General features: G+C 43.1%; 1 protein-coding gene across 1 annotated transcript in view; it reads left to right on the forward strand.

The window, feature by feature from the left end:
* The window catches only part of RBM33 (RNA binding motif protein 33), a 104,729-nt gene that overhangs the window by 21,601 nt on the left and 66,850 nt on the right, over nucleotides 1–16,278 (forward strand). The window contains exons 5-6 of the mRNA XM_068972470.1: nucleotides 103–412; nucleotides 4,002–4,118. Coding sequence (XP_068828571.1) covers nucleotides 103–412; nucleotides 4,002–4,118 — 427 coding nt within the window. The remainder of the gene's footprint in view (nucleotides 1–102; nucleotides 413–4,001; nucleotides 4,119–16,278) is intronic.

A 16,278-nucleotide genomic window follows, 5' to 3' on the forward strand; every position in this document is an offset into this window, starting at 1 on the left:
TTAGCGTTTCACTGGTCTCTGATAGTAGTTAACTTACGTGATGATTGAGTTTTGAGCTCCACTCCAGTTGCCTGCCTTTCTGTGTGTTTTTGTCCTTTGTAGTACTCAGGATGTCACGATCAGTCTGACTGCCACGTCAGACATGGTCACATCATTTGAGATGTCTGACACTAACGACCAGTCTGCAGAACAGGAATCCGAGTATGAGCAAGGAGAGGACGAACTCGTTTATCACAAATCGGATGGGTCTGAACTGTACGCTCATGAGTACCCAGAAGAAGGGCAGTATGAAGGCCACGACGCTGAGCTCCCAGAAGACCACATCGAGTACGTGGAGGAGCCCGAGGAGGAGCAGCTGTACAATGACGAGGTCCTAGACATCGAGATCAATGAGCCTTTAGATGAATTCACAGTGAGTCTTTCTCCTTTGTATGGCTGAAGATAACATGGCTGCCTGGGCATAGGTTTCTAGACTGATTTGAAATCTATTTCCCTCCCCTGGGAGGGAGGGAAATTAGACCTTATTATCACTGTCTGCCAGTTTCTTTATCTGAGCTATGACAAAGTTTGTGTTGACAGCTTGTTTGGCCGGAGCTAATGCTCCTTTGTCATTCTGGAAGGCTGCACAGAATTGTGACCTTGAGGATTGCACCCTAAGGAAGAAAACAGCTTTGTGTGGTGGAGATACACTGTCAATTGTTGGAAGTACTTAATGCAGAGCTTTTATCCAGGCTTTAGACAAGATCTGATAAAGTCCTTCTAAGGTGAAAAGATTATTGACCTGCTAAAGACATCTTTAAGGTGCTAATATTCCAGAGTGATTGATGTCCTGCTCATTCATCCTTTTTTCTAACTGAGAACTGTCTAAACATGAATAAAGAGATTGGAGGTTAGTTTAGGAAATGTCACACACAATTTGTTATCTGTAATCAGGAAGCAGAGATGGTGCTGATTTTTATTTCAGAAAGGTGGTTTTAGTAGGTAGGTTTTTTTTTTAAGGTTGAACAGTCAAAAAGGTATTAGTGAAAGATCATCTGTCTTAATGATTCATTATTGGGAGAGATTTGTTTATGAAATAAGCACTTAGTGAAATTTCTGTTGGAAGGGCGAGATCTCCATAGATGCAGTGGAATCTTAAGGTTTTCAGCATATTGGGCTCCTGTGGTGCCATGTTGGGGGCTGCTGGGATGGGGTGGAGGTTAGCAGATTTAGGGCAAGAATTCTGCCTTTATGTTTTCATTCAGAGTAAATGATTTTTCATTTGAGAAAAAAATTTGTGTGTGTGTGTAGTTTTGAAAGAGATTGTTTACATGGAGCCTTAAAATATTTAGTTCCAGACACAGTTGTGTTTCCATATCTCAATAGTTATTTTTAAGGTTTGATTCTTTTTGAATGGTTTCTGTTTAGTAGACATAATCACGAAAAGATGTGTATAGTTTTGGTAAACAGAATCGTATAAAAGGCATTGTGAGTCCTTGTTCTTTGGATGACTCTGTAATGGTTTGTTTTGGTAATGTGGACTGGTGATCTCTGGTTTACAGTGTGTTCGTATACCGTGTTAAAGTGAGACACTGTAGTTTAAAATGCTCCTTAAAAATTAGGCCAAAATCTTTTAAAATTGTGCCCAAGTATCTGCGGGTTAGTATTGTGTTAGTTCTACTGCTCCTCCCTAAGATGAGGTGGTTAGCCAGTCGTATCCCTTGTACGTTCAGCATTTCAGCAGATCTTTGCCAGTGTGGGAGCAGTGGGGCCATGAGAATTGTTGAAGCATGAAGCATGGCCCCTGCTTTCTTAGAGCTTAGAATTTTGCGAAGCAGTCGCCTTCTGGGAAGTGCTTGGTAGCACCTACACATGGTCACGGAAGAGGCCCCCCTCTCTGGTGTTCTCGCAGAGTTTGTTGTGAAGAGGATTTCTAGCAAGTGAGGAATTTCTCTCTCTTGTTTTCCAAACTTGGGGTTACATTTAGGCTCCTCATTGCATAAAATCCAACTTAAACCATCTGACATCTTGTGCCTAAGATTCAGGTATTGGAAAAAAAATGTGCAAATTCAGTACAGTCACAGTACTTTTCTACATTAAAATTAATTTTTTCAGAATTAAAAAAATCTTGAAGTTTACTTAAGAATTCTGAATGTATCTAAATATTTTTATAGAGAGTTATTAAGTTTAAAGGTGAGGTGAAGGTCAGTATCTTTCTGGAGCAGTGTCAGCCACCCTCAGGATATCCAGGTTTATCATCATGCTCTTTCTTTTCTTCCCTGTTTAAGATTACCGGTTTCTTCTTTATAGTTATCACAGTGGTAGACATGGGCACTGCCACTTCTTTGCATGGGGAGAGAAAAACGCACTTAAGCTGTGAAATACTTCTCCAGCTCTGCAGTGAGGGCCTCTTCCTGTTTTCTTAGGCTGTCACCGGTGCACAGATTAATTAATTATTCATTATTAGGCTAACGGACATATGAGTCGATTGTGTCCCTGTATGTCCCAGAGCTATTTTAATTATTAAATGGTTTATTTAACTGTAATTCGTGTCCTGGTTAGGCCGTGTTGACTCATACACTGGAGCTGGAATTGAGCTCTCTACTGATCCTGAGTATGTTCTGTTTGAGTTCATGCAGGCCAGACGGAGGATTCTGTAACTGGGAGTAGAATTATAATATTGCAGAATGTTACAGCCAGCAGGGACGCTTACCTAAAAAGTTGATAGTAAACTGTAGTGTTCTTTGCTGTTGTACTCAAAAGCAGTTTTTTTGACTTTTGCTGTCCTAATCTTGAGAGTGAATTGAGATTTGATGTAAACTTGTATTCTTATGTTAGGGAGGGATGTAAATTCTTTATTGTTCAGCAGGGTGCTTGAACATTGTTGGGTGATTTGTACTTCTGAGCATAACTGAGTTTACTTAGTGCCTTTAAAGTTAACGTAGATTGAGCTTTTGTAAAGCAGTGTTCTGTAAAAACGGCTTTAGATTGGTAACTTGTGTAACAGCGGATTTTCGTTTCCTGGTGAGAGCCCCGTGGTGTGGACTGTTCTCCCTTGTGTGTTTGCTGAAAATGCTGCGCGCCTCTTGCGGCTCTCTCTGAACTCTGACAGCTCTGCTCTCAGTGAGTCTTGGGCAGCGATGGCTGCTCCTTTGGGTGGGATGGCCGCAGTTTCCTTGGGGAAGCAACTGCAGTATGCAGGGACCGTCTTGAGAGACGCTTGAGGGGCCTCAGGCAGTCCACGCCGTGTGTGCTGCTGCTGTGCTTTGCAGCGAGACTGCTGGGCCCTGAGCGGTGAGCTGCTCAGGCCCCGCAGCTTGCCTGCTCTCCCCCTGCCTTGCAGCTGCTGATGGCTCACTTCAGCTGATGGCCAGGGACGCTGGGAAGTCCAGCTCCCCTGGAGGGGAGTGGTTGCACGTAGTAATGCCTGCAGTTGCTGTTTCTAGCCAGTTTGCCTGTTTCCTTCCCTGTGCTTTTAAGAGCTGCCTGCCTGCTGCCATGCTCCTTATATTCCATGTGAAGCTGAGACCGTCCTTCTAATTGAAAGGAACGGCTGATGGAGAAACCAGCCCTAACATGCAGTTTTCACACAGCTCCTTGTTGAGCTGAATTGGCCCTACTTTTGTTGTCTTCTGCTGCTATGAAAATAGTTCAGGTTGGGCATGATTCCAGCCCCAGTACTGCTGCTGAGCTGCTCTGTGCAAGCACATGCACGCTTTCTTTTTTAAGATTACATCTCCTTGTTGTTGATTTTGAGAAGAGCTGTGTGTCGGGGTCCTTGGAGGTGAAGGCAGAGTCCGTGTCATTGCCCTTATCGACCAGGTTGGCATACTGCACTTTGCTCTCGTTAACACTCAGGGGAGGTCCCATTCTAGTTTTGTGCTTCGTGCTTTTCTGCTCAGTCTGGTAATTGTCATAGAAAAGTGTGCTAACATAGCTAAGCATGAGTCATGAAGGTGAAAAGTGCTTAAAAGCCCCAAAGCAATAAGAGAAAAACTTATTTTCTGTTTAATGGCTGTTAGGATGAAGAATACTTGCAGGCTTGTGGGCAACAAGGGATGAAAGAGCAGGAAGACTGTGTTGCTGAAGAGGAATTAGATGAGATTACTGATTCCCAGGTTGATCCTGAAACCGAAGAGGTATTTGTTCATCTTTTTAAAAAGAGTCCAAAAGTTTCCCGGTGTTTTTTTTCTCTTCCATATTTAAAATGAGCATCTTTATAATGTTGGTGAAAAGTGAATACATCTCCTCTTTGAAGTATGAGTGTAGTTAAGAAAGCGGAAACCAAAATCCCTGAGCTTGCAAGAGTCTTTGGACAGTGACTTCTGGTGAGCTGTGGTCTCCAGATAGATGTCTGCCTTTTGGGTGTTAGAATGTCTTCGCTGTTTTATGGGGTGTAGGTAGGAATCTTTTGAAATGCGTAGTATATGTTAGTGCTTTGAAAGAAGTACTGGGATTATCTGAAGTTAATTAGCATCAGTTAAATTTGACTGTTACTCAGAAAATACTGCAGACTCCCCTGGATTTAGGTGCAGTGTTAGGTGTTGAAGAAGCGGACGATTGAGAAGCTTGGTTCTGGTGCTCACGGAACTTGGAGGCTAAAATAGGGGAGGGAAGAGGAGCGCCCATTCCAGTGAGGGAAAGACAGAAGACCTGCCGGAGGGAGGCGCAGGGGCCTGCGCAGGGGCCTGCGCTGGGGCCTCCCTGGTTGGGCGTGTGTCCTGAGGGTGGGTTGGGGTGTTGAGGCTTTATGGAAGAGGTGACCTGTGAAGCACGTCCGGAGGACTCTGTGCTTTCGGGACGGATTGGGGTGTGCTGTGAGGTGGAGGCCAGTGAGTTCTGTTTCCAACCTTAGAACTTGTCTCATGGGCCAAGTGTGTAAGCCATAAAGCCATTCTGTAGTCTTAGAATTTGTTGGTTTAAGATTTTTTTTTTTCTTCTTAATGTTTTTTCTTAGTTATTTTTCTTAATACTTCCCCTCTCTTTTCCCTAAGAGATCATGAAAAGTGGTATTTCACTGGCTTAGGTCATTTACATAAGGTCTTACAGCAGTGCTTTATGAACTCAGTATACAAAGCATCACCCTTTCTTTTCCCTAATACAGTGGGGTGACAGTGTGTGGACATGTGCAGACACTTTCTGGGACACGTCCTTGCTCTTCGCCAATAAGCTAAATTTGATTTTTGTGCTGTCTGTCTCATTTGCTCTTTGAAATATTTGAAACCTAGAGGAAAGGTAGCAGAGCAGTAGAAGGACCGCTTTGCCCAGATTCTTCAATTTTAGATGCGTTTAGCCAAAGGAACCGAGACAAAGGTAAAGGAAATGTTAAGAAGTGGTTCTCCTACTGATAGCTGCTCTGTTCTGAGAACTGAGCCCCTGCCGAGAGGTCCAGGGAGACTGCTTTACGCGGGTCATGCTTAGCACCGTATCCTACGTGCTCTTTGCCCAGTGCAAGGCCAGTATGAGCCTCGATTAGGTCAGACTTGTGAAAGGGTGGTTTTGGCAAAAGATGTCTGAGAGAGAGTGAGCTAAAAAGTCGTTAAAGGGTGGTGTGTGGGTTGGGGGCTGACGGAGGTGGCTGTGGGGGTCATTCGGGGTGAGTAGTTGAGAGGGAAGCTGAGGAGTCTAGCGCCCGTTAGTCAGTTCATGTCCTCTTCATTAATTTGTAATACTTTGTAGTTGGAAAATTAATTCCATTGATTTTTTTTCCTGTAACTTACTCTTTTAGTATTCTAGGTAGTACTTCTCCTTCCTGTGATAACATATTGTCTTTGTAGTATATTTTAGAGTGAGAAAAGGTTTTGTAGGTTTTAATCTTTAGATGATCTCTGGAAATATAAACTATTTTATTGTAAAGCAGTTAAATAATAAGAATTCTAATCGGCGTTACGCTTTAGCTTGAATGCATTCTGGAACTGATAGAGGGTATGACTTGTAGATTTAGATATTTCAAACTTTCGTTCCTGAGCTGTATTCATTAAAACATTGAAGCAAAAGTGGGTTATTATTTAAAAATGGTAATCGCTCCTTCCATTTTCAGTGTCTTCTGAACAGAGAGATTGAGGGGGAGAGAGAGGTGTCTTTGGAGGAACATTAATGATCAGTCCCAGCCCTTAAAGTAAATGAACTCGTGACATGTATGAATTAATATGATAATATCTCAGATATATTAATACTTAGGAACGCTTAATAACTGGGACAGAAGTTAGACCCCTTTCTTGAGCCTTATGCCAGTATTGATCTGAGATTAATTAATGCTAGATTTTATATGTATTCAAATAAAATGTTTTAATAATAGTGTGCTAGCTTTAGGCTGACCTACGAGACAAAAAGCTCACCAAATAGTACAGGTTTATTTCTCACTAACGTAAAAAAATTCCCCAAAGTGTTTCAGATCTGGTGTGACCTCACTAGGCAGCCAGGTGCCCAGGCTTCTTCCAGACTTCCATGCAGTCCCAGGGCTCTGTGCTTGTCATGGTCCACATCCAGGCAGTGGATTGCAGCCAGGCTGCACAGGCCCATGCCCACCGTTGGAGGAGACATCCCAGAGTTCTTGAACAGCACTTCATAAACGTCTCATTAATTATGCAGTAGTCACATGGCTGTACCTCACAGCAGAGGAGGCTGGCGAGTATAGTGTTTTAGTAGGTGACAGCATGTTCAGCTAAAGTTGGGAGTTTCATGGTTAAGGACGTCCTAGGGAATGGGGGACGATGATGATGCTGTGAAAGTGCTGCACTCAATATGCCAGCAAATTTGGAAAACTCAGCAGTGGCCACAGGACTGGAAAAGGTCAGTTTTCATTCCAATCCCAAAGAAAGGCAACGCCAAAGAATGCTCAAACTACTGCACAATTGCACTCATCTCACATGGTAGTAAAGTAATGCTCAATATTCTCCAAGCCAGACTTCAGCAGTACGTGAACTGTGAATTCCCTGATGTTCAAGCTGGTTTTAGAAAAGGCAGAGGAACCAGAGATCACATTGCCAACATCTGCTGGATCATGGAAAAAGCAAGAGAGTTCCAGAAAAACATCTATTTCTGCTTTATTGATTATGCCAAAGCCTTTGACTGTGTGGATCACAATAAACTGTGGAAAATTCTGAAAGGGATGGAAATACCAGACCACCTAACCTGCCTCTTGAGAAATCCGTATGCAGGTCAGGAAGCAACAGTTAGAACTGGACATGGAACAACAGACTGGTTCCAAATAGGAAAAGGAGTACGTCAAGGCTGTATACTGTCACCCTGCTTATTTAACTTACATGCAGAGTCAATCATGAGAAACGCTGGACTGGAAGAAACACAAGCTGGAATCAAGATTGCCAGGAGAAATATCAATAACCTCAGATATGCAGATGACACCACCCTTATGGCAGAAAGTGAAGAGGAGCTAAAAAGCCTCTTGATAAAAGTGAAAGAGGAGAGTGAAAAAGTTGGCTTAAAGCTCAACATTCAGAAAACAAAAGATCATGGCATCCGGTTCCATTACTTCATGGGAAATAGACGGGGAAACAGTAGAAACAGTGTCAGACTTTATTTTGGGGGGCTCCAAAATCACTGCAGATGGTGACTGCAGCCATGAAATTAAAAGGCGCTTACTCCTTGGAAGAAAAGTTATGACCAACCTAGATAGTATATTCAAAAGCAGAGACATTACTTTGCCGACTAAGGTCCATCTAGTCAAGGCTCTGGTTTTTCCTGTGGTCATGTATAGATGTGAGAGTTGGACTGTGAAGAAGGCTGAGCGCCGAAGAATTGATGCTTTTGAACTGTGCTGTTGGAGAAGACTCTTGAGAGTCCTTGGACTGCAAGGAGATCAACCCTGGGATTTCTTTGGAGGGAGTGATGCTAAAGCTGAAACTTCAGTACTTTGGCCACCTGATGCAAAGAGTTGACTCATTGGAAAAGACTGTGATGCTGGGAGGGATTGGGGGCAGGAGGAGAAGGGGACGACCGAGGATGGGATCGCTGGATGGCATCACGGACTCGATGGACATGAGTCTGAGTGAACTCCGGGAGTTGGTGATGGACAGGGAGGCCTGGCATCCTGGGATTCATGGGGTCGCAAAGAGTCGGACACGACTGAGCGACTGAACTGAACTGAGGGAATGGGGAACGATGCCCGCCAAGTTGTTTTGGTTTTACTCTGCTGTTCCTGGTATTACGCCTTTTTAAGCCATAAAGGAAAAGAATGATTTGATCATACACAAATACCCGGAAACAGTATAAACAAGTTCAGAGAAATGGCAGTATGGGGAAAGAATATACACATAAGACTAAGAATTAATGTATTTAGTAAAGTTAACATATTCAGTGTGTTCTGTATATACAGACTAGTACTCTTGTAAAAAGAAGGGGGAAAAATGTGAGAAGGTAATACAAAAATAAGACAGATGATTACTAAGTGTATAAAATATCTTTAATAAAATTAAGGCAGTTGTGAATTCTAACCTAGCTTAATATTGGCAGAAATAAAAATACTGGTCAGGTGTGGTTTATTCTGTTGGAGGACTGTCTTGGAGATGGGAGACAGTCTTCCACGACTCTGTCATGTCTGTGCATGTTTGGGGAGCAGAGCACAGACTGCCCTTTGTTCCGGTCTTTTCAAGGAAAGACGTGTCTTTCTCTGGAGCAGGGGCCAGGCCTGCTTTCTGCTCCTGATAACAGTGCCCTGAACTCAGGTCCCCCCATAACACAGCTCCCTCTGCAGGGTCAGCTGGCTCTCTTCGTCTGGTAGCCCGCTGGTAACTGGGGCTCATGGAGCTGGCCCCCACATGACACTGCTGCTGTTAAAAGTAGTCAGTTGTCCTCGTCTGTGACTAGGAGTGTTGTGCCTTCTCACAGCCTACGTGAAACAGTGGCAGGCTTACCTTATTAGCCTGCAAGAAGGGTAAAATTGCGGACCCTTCACTGTTTGTGACAGCATCAAAAGCCTGAAAGTGCTTTGGCTCAGTAATTCCAGGTTAATGAAGTTATCCAAGAGCTAGCCTAAGATGTGCTCAAGGACACATGTACCAGCTGTTTGTCTGCAGCCTTGAAAACAAGTGGGCCCACTTGTTTTCTGCAGGGTTAAATGAATGATGGCCAGGGGGCTACACGTTCCTAAAGGATGCCCTTGCCCTCTTGGACATGGAAAGAGACGTGTGATGTGTGACGCGAAAAGAGCAAGCTAGTGGGGTTCCTCCCCTAGGTCCTCCATAGCTGTGCATGTATAAACGTGTGTGTGTGTGTGTGTCTCTCTCAACACGTGTCTGGGAGGATCAGGACAAATGGTGAGAGTGGTCACCTCTGGATGGTGGGATTATTATATATTTTGTACATCAAATAGTGTAAAATATTTTGCTGTGAATAAGATAACTTTTGTGAACAGGGAAATACAGAGCGGTTAAAATTTGACCCTTGGTAATTTGGAAGGCAGAGAACTGGGGTGCATTTGTTTAATTCCTCCTGTGATTTCTAGTTGATATTAACGCTAACTTGAAACATCTTAGTGGTGGTTTTCTGTATGTACATTTTTATAGAGAAGAGAGTAAACTCTCAGCCAGATTACATAGTTTATCTTTTTTATACTGTCTCTTAAGAGGTATATTGTTTGATTTTTCTTATAAGATGTATGTCCCATAGTTTTAAATAAAATATTTCAAAGTATTTTTAAAAAGTCACGCATTTCTCTTATGCTCTGTCCTTGATTGCTGGTGTGTTTACCTGGTGTGTGTTGCTTGGTTTTGCGCTGATGGAAGCTTCTTCGTCTTGCCCTTTGCTCTCAGGTCTTAGTTGTCTTTCTTGGAGGCAGGTAATATGCTGGACTTTGTCCTGGCAACAGACATCTTGGTGGTGTTTTCTTCCTCATACTGGTGTCACTGAATGTCCCTCAGATAGATCATTGTTGAGAACTTGTATGCGTGGTATTTTTGTAGGTGCTGGGAGTGAGTGTTACATATTATTTTGGGACCTTTTGGTAGGCTTCACTTTTGGAGGGCTGTCCTCCCACCTTTTTCAGTCATATAAATAAATTACATAGTCCTCGTGGGAGAGCAGCAGTTTTATTTTGCCGTGTACACCTGTGTTCTGGTGTCTTTCTAGTCTTTTGACTCATGTTCTTGGGATAAACTGTAGGGTGTTGGGGAACCAAACCTTTGCACTCCACCCTGTGTTGTAGTGTGCATGCTCTGGTTGCTTAAAATGGAGTGGAAAGCGTATTGCAATTTTTCAGATAACTTCTTTCTCACAGTTATGTATAAGTACACATTAGAATCTGAATTGTGGAACTAAAAAGAAATTTCTGTTGAAAAGTCTATTTTCGATGACTCCTTTTATTTAACTAATGTTCCTTCTTGGTTAATACAAAAAGAATCACGGTATTTGGAACAAGTTAGAAAGATCTAATTATGAAACTGACTCTTGAGCTTTTCTAATTATAGTCTTGTCAGTGCCAGTGATGCTTCTGTCTTCAAATGTGGTTACAAAGGTTTGCTATTTGATAGTTTTGGCTTGTATAGAGGAACAGGTGAGAAGTTTAAATAACATCTTTGTGCCATTTAAATTTGAAATACTTTAAAAATTGTGGTAACATTTACATTCAGTGGTATTTACATCTGAGGTATACAGTTCAGTGTATACTTGAAGATCAAAAAAGATCTTCATGACCCAGATAATCACGATGGTGTGATCACCAACCTTGAGCCAGACATCCTGGAATATGAAGTCAAGTGGGCCTTAGGAAGCATCACTACAAACAAAGCTAGTGGAGGTGATGGAATTCCAGTTGAGCTGTTTCAAATCCTAAAAGATGATGCTGTGAAAGTGCTGCACTCAATATGCCAGCAAATTTGGAAAACTCAGCAGTGGCCACAGGACTGGAAAAGGTCAGTTTTCATTCCAATGCCAAAGAAAGGCAATGCCAAAGAATGCTCAAACTACCACACGATTGCACTCATCTCACACGCTAGTAAAGTAATGCTCAAAATTCTCCAAGCCAGGCTTCAGCAGTATGTGAACCGTGAACTTCTAGATGTTCAGGCTGGATTTAGAAAAGGCAGGGGACCCAGAGATCAAATTGCCAACATCTGTTGGATCATCGAAAAAGCAAAAGAGTTCCAGAAAAATATCTACTTCTGCTTTATTGACTATGCCAAAGCCTTTGACTGTTGTGGACCACAACAAACTGTGGAAAATTCTTTAAGAGGTGGGCATACCAGACCACCTCACCTGCCTCTTGAGAAATCCGTATGCAGGTCAGGAAGCAACAGTTAGAACCGGACATGGAAGAACAGGCTGGTTCCAAATTGGGAAAGGAGTACATCAAGGCTGTCTATTGTCACCCTGCTTATTTAACTTACATGCAGAGTACATTATGAGAAATGCTGGGCTGGATGAAGCACAAGCTGGAATCAAGATTGCCGGGAGAAATATCGATAACCTCAGATATGCAGACAACACCACCCTTATGGCAGAAAGTGAAGAACTAAAGAGCCTCTTGATGAGAGTGAAAGAGGAGAGTGAAAACGTTGGTTTAAGGCTCAACATTCAGAAAACTAAGATCATGACATCTGGTCCCATTACTTCATGGCAAATAGATGGGGAAACAGTGGAAATAGTGACAGACTTTAGTTTTTTGAGCTCCAAAATCACTGCAGATGGTGACTGCAGCCATGAAATCAAAAGACACTTACTCCTTGGAAGAAAAGTTATGACCAACCTAGACAGCATATTCAAAAGCGGAGCCATTACTTTGCTAACAAAGGTCTGTCTAGTCAAAGCTATGGTTTTTCCAGTGGTCATGTATGGATGTAAGAGTTGGACTAGAAAGCTGATCACTGAAGAATTGGTGCTTTTGAACTGTGGTGCTGGAGAAGACTCTTGTGAGTCCCTTGTACAGCAGGGAGATCCAACCGGTCCATCCTAAAGGAAATCAGTCCTGAATATTCATTGGAAGGACTGATGCTAAAGCTGAAACTCCAATCCTTTGGCCACCTGTGCAAAGAACTGACTCATTGGAAAAGACCCTGATGCTGGGAAAGATTGAAGGCAGGAGGAGAAGGGGGCGACAGAGGATGAGATGATTGGATGGCGTCACCGATTCAATGGACATGAGTTTGAGTGAACTGCGGGAGTTGCTCATGGACAGGAAGGCCTAGTGTGCTGCAGTTCATGGGGTCGCAAAGAGTCAGACACGACTGAGTGACTGACCTGAACTAACTGATACAGTTCAGTAATTTGATAGATGTGTATACCCAAGTTACCCTCATCCCCGAAGATCCCCCCTGTTTCTTTCGTCAGTGCTGACTCCTCTCAGAGGTGAGCCATGTCCGTAGTTCTGTGGATTCAGTCTTTCCTGGTCTAGAGCTAGCACTGGCGACTCAGGAGGTGTGAATGTGGGCGAATGACAGGAGGAAGTGGGGGCGAAGGAGCCTGGTGCAGCGCGGCCCACGGGGCTGCCAAGAGCCAGACAGGACTTAGCAGCCGCGCAGGCCAGTGATGCTCTGCTGTCTGTCTAGCTTCTTTTGGCCACCATAATGGTTTTTGAGGTTCACCCCAATAGTCATTTATGCCCATAGTCAACAGTTCATTCCGTTTGATGGACATACCTTGTTTGTTTTCTCTTGATAATAGGTAATGTTTGGGTGGTTTTCAGTTTTTCTGTTATCATGAATAATTAAAAGAGCTTATTTTACTTATTTTTTTGTGGATATACCTTTTTTTCCCTGTAGCATTAGGTAGAAGTGGTACTCCTGGAACAGGGTAGAAGTATGTTTGATGGTGTAAGAAATAGCCAAATGATTTTCTTGTGTTTGTACCGTTTATACTGCCACCAGTCATGTATGAGAGTCTTAGTTCTCCCGCTTGTCTCTCTAATGTTTGTATCCTTTTTTGCCTAAAGGCTTCCCCTCCGCGTCGAGTCCCTTAGTGCTGTGTGAGGCTCGGTTGCCGGTGGCGTCCGAGTCTCTTTCTGGAGCCCCCTGTGCCCCATCGCCAGCACTGCGCTATCTTGGTCACTGTGGCGTGAGATCAGGCAGTGCAATCCGCCAGTTGTGGTGCCCTTTCAAGGTTGTTTTGTCAATCTAAGTCCTCTGAATTCTGTATATAAATTCTGTAATTGACTTGTCAGCGTCTGTTAAAAGTCTGGTTGGCCTTGTTTTTGAACATTGCATTGTATTTTTAGTCCAGTTGGGGGGAAACTAGCATCTTGATAATCACATTGCCTGTTCATAACCACAGGCTTCCCTCGTGGCTCAGCTGATAAAGAATCCGCCTGCAGTGAGGGAGACGTGGGTTTGATTCCTGGGTTGGGAAGATCCCCTGGAGCAGGGAAAGGCTGCCCACTCCAGTATTCTGGCCTGGAGAATTCCATGGACTGTGTAGGCCATGGGGTCACAGAGAGGCCTGACTGAGCGACTTTCCCTTTCAGTCGCTTACTGATTCTTGGCATTGGGCAGGCCACTTACTACTCCATTGCCTTAGTTCCCTTTTCTGGAAGAGTTACAACCAGTTAATACAGTTCACGGATCTGGTACATGTGTACATCCCAGTTACCCTTGTTATCCCCAGAGCTCCCCCCTTGTTTCTTTATGGTCAGTGCTGACTCCTCTCAGAGGCGGGCAGTGTCCTTAGTTCTGTTTAGTCTTTCCTAGTCTGGAATAGGAAAGTTAATAACCACAGTTTAATGGTTCTCACTTGTCTTTTTACTTCATTCGTTTTGCCTTGTTGACCTCCAGTACTGTGTAGAATAGAAACATGACAGGCATTTGTTTTTGCTTCATTCTTCGTGGTTCAGTTCAGTTCATGGTAGGGGTGAAATACTCAGTATTTTATCAAGTAAGTAATATAAGCTACCAGAGGTTTTTCAGTCAGATTGAAGAAGTTCTTTTCTGTGTCTAGTTTGCTGAGTTTTGTTTTGTTTTTTAAATCAGAAATGAGTGTTGAATTTTGTCAGTGCTTTTTCAGTTCCTATTGAGATAATCTTGTGTCATCCCTTGTTTTTTTAATGTGCATTAAATGGACTTTATGAACTATGACCTATATTCTGGACTTAGCCTCTGTTTTGCAGGTCTTCCCATTAATGTCCTCTTTCTGTTCTGGGGCCCAGTCCAGGGCACCATGTTGCTGTCCTGTCTCCTCTGGCCTGCGGCAATTTGTGGGTCTTGCCTTGAGGTCCACAACCATGACAGTCTAAAGAAGCGTCCTGCCCGGGTGTCCCGTGGAATGTCCTCTAACCTGGCCTTGTCTGGTGCTCTTCTCACAGTTAGACTGGGCGGTGGGAGTTTTGGAAAGAATGCCGTGGAGGTTAGGTGTCCTCATCCCATCCTGCAGCTGTGTGCAGGGCCTCCCCGGCAGTGTCAGCCGTGGGCAAGTGCTGAGATGGCCTTGGCCAGTGAAGATTGTCATTCCGTGAAGTTCTGTCTTTCTTGTTCTGCACTCTGTTCTCTGGGAGCAAGTTACTAAGTCTAGTCCTCACCCCCCGTGAGCGAGAGGGACTTAAGCGCCACCTCTGGAAAAGGAGAGTGTGTGTACATATATTTGGAATTCTTGAAGGGAGATTTGTTAAATTGACTGGTTTTTGAATGTTAAATCAACCGTATGCTTCTGGCTAAACCTTCACTTGGTCATGACATATTTTCCTTTTTTGTCGGATACCATGTGGACAGAGAAGCCTGGGGTGCTAGAGTCCCCGGGTCGCAAACTGTCGGCTACTGCTTAGTGATGGAACAATATATACCTTTATTTTATTAAGCAATTTTGTGTCTGTGTTCACGAAGGAGATTGGTCTCTAATTTTCTTCTCTTGTAATTTTTGCACAATTTATTAATAACTGCTAGTCTTTTCAGTTTGTAAGTTTTAACTCTTGGTGGAATTAGAATCAATTTTTATTTATGATATAGATATGAGAGTATAGAATTATTCTCTATCAAATATTTTATAAGCACTAAACACTTGTGGGAAGCTCTCAGAAGCAGTGGTCTCCAGAGCCTTCTATTCCAGAGAGCTGCCCAGTTCCCTGCCCCACCCCCTTAGATGTGGGATGGAATATTGAAGTTTTTTTCAGAAACTGAGATCACAAGTTCATTTGAGAGTTAGCTAGTGAATGTAACAAAATATATAAGTCTGGGGCTTGCTGCCTCTTAGAGTTTCTAGTTATGTATGTATGTATGGATGGATGTTAAGACTGGTGGACTTTCTGTTTTATAAAGAACTTTCATGATGATTTTCATATGCATCCTCTGTTAAGCATTACAAATGCATCTTTCAGGTTTTTAAGATAATTAAATAGCTAAAAATCAAACCGTTGAATATTTTTGGCAGTGTCTATATAATGAAGTCAGATATTTACATACAATTTAAATTCTTACAAAATATAATCAGGGTAACTTGATTTTTATATTGTTATCCAGCACTGCCCTTCAGTGGAATTTTACTTGTGAATGGGATATTGTGAATATCCCATTCATAAGTATTTCTCTGCAGAGAAAGTCAACATTATGGCAGATAGGTAAGTTAATTCTATGTCCAAGGCCAGAGAAGATGCCCTTTTTTTGAGCCTAGTATTTAGAGGAAGAGGTAGTGACCAGTGGCTGAAAGAGTGAGTCTAACTTAGTCAGTGTTGCCAGGCGACCTTATACTTGAGGCAGCTGATGCCAGCAGTTTTTCAGTTTCAGCTCAGGGCTTGTGTAATCCTTGATGAAGTTCACGTGGAAGTTGACCCTGAGTGTGAACCAGAAATTTGGATCCTAGGATATTCCGTCTCTCCAAAAGTTGACCTTGTGCCATCCTTTTTGTAGTCAGGCCCTCCCTCCATTCCTAACCCTCGGTAACCCGTGCGGCTTTGTCTCTTGGAGAGTGTCATATGTGTGGAATTGTCGCAGTGTGTCCCCTTTTGAGTGACTCATTGTGCCTTGTGGCTTGGGTCGTGCGGCATGGTGCCTTTGTGATCTCATCCCGGTTTTTGTATAGTTCCTTCCTCTTCTATTGCTGAAAGACCGTTCCGTAGTTTGGATGTACAACAGTTGTGTATCCATTCACTGTTGTCTCTATTTTTGGTCATCCAAAATAGAACTGGAACAGTTTCCCTGCCCGTGTTCACATGAGCGTAAGTTTTCATTTTCCCTGAGTGCATGTCCAGCAGTGGCGGCGCTGGGCCGTAGACTGGTACTGTTCGTCGATTTGTCTCTGGTAGCCTGTAATATCTGTTTCAGAGAAACAGTTCTCAGCTTGTCTTTGTTATATTTGGATTTCTTAGATGGAGAGTGTGTTTAGAATAAACTGTATTTGTTTCAGTACTGTCATGTTTCACATTAAACT

The sequence above is a fragment of the Capricornis sumatraensis genome, chromosome 5, assembly GCF_032405125.1.
Source record: "Capricornis sumatraensis isolate serow.1 chromosome 5, serow.2, whole genome shotgun sequence".
Taxonomy (NCBI): domain Eukaryota; kingdom Metazoa; phylum Chordata; class Mammalia; order Artiodactyla; family Bovidae; genus Capricornis; species Capricornis sumatraensis.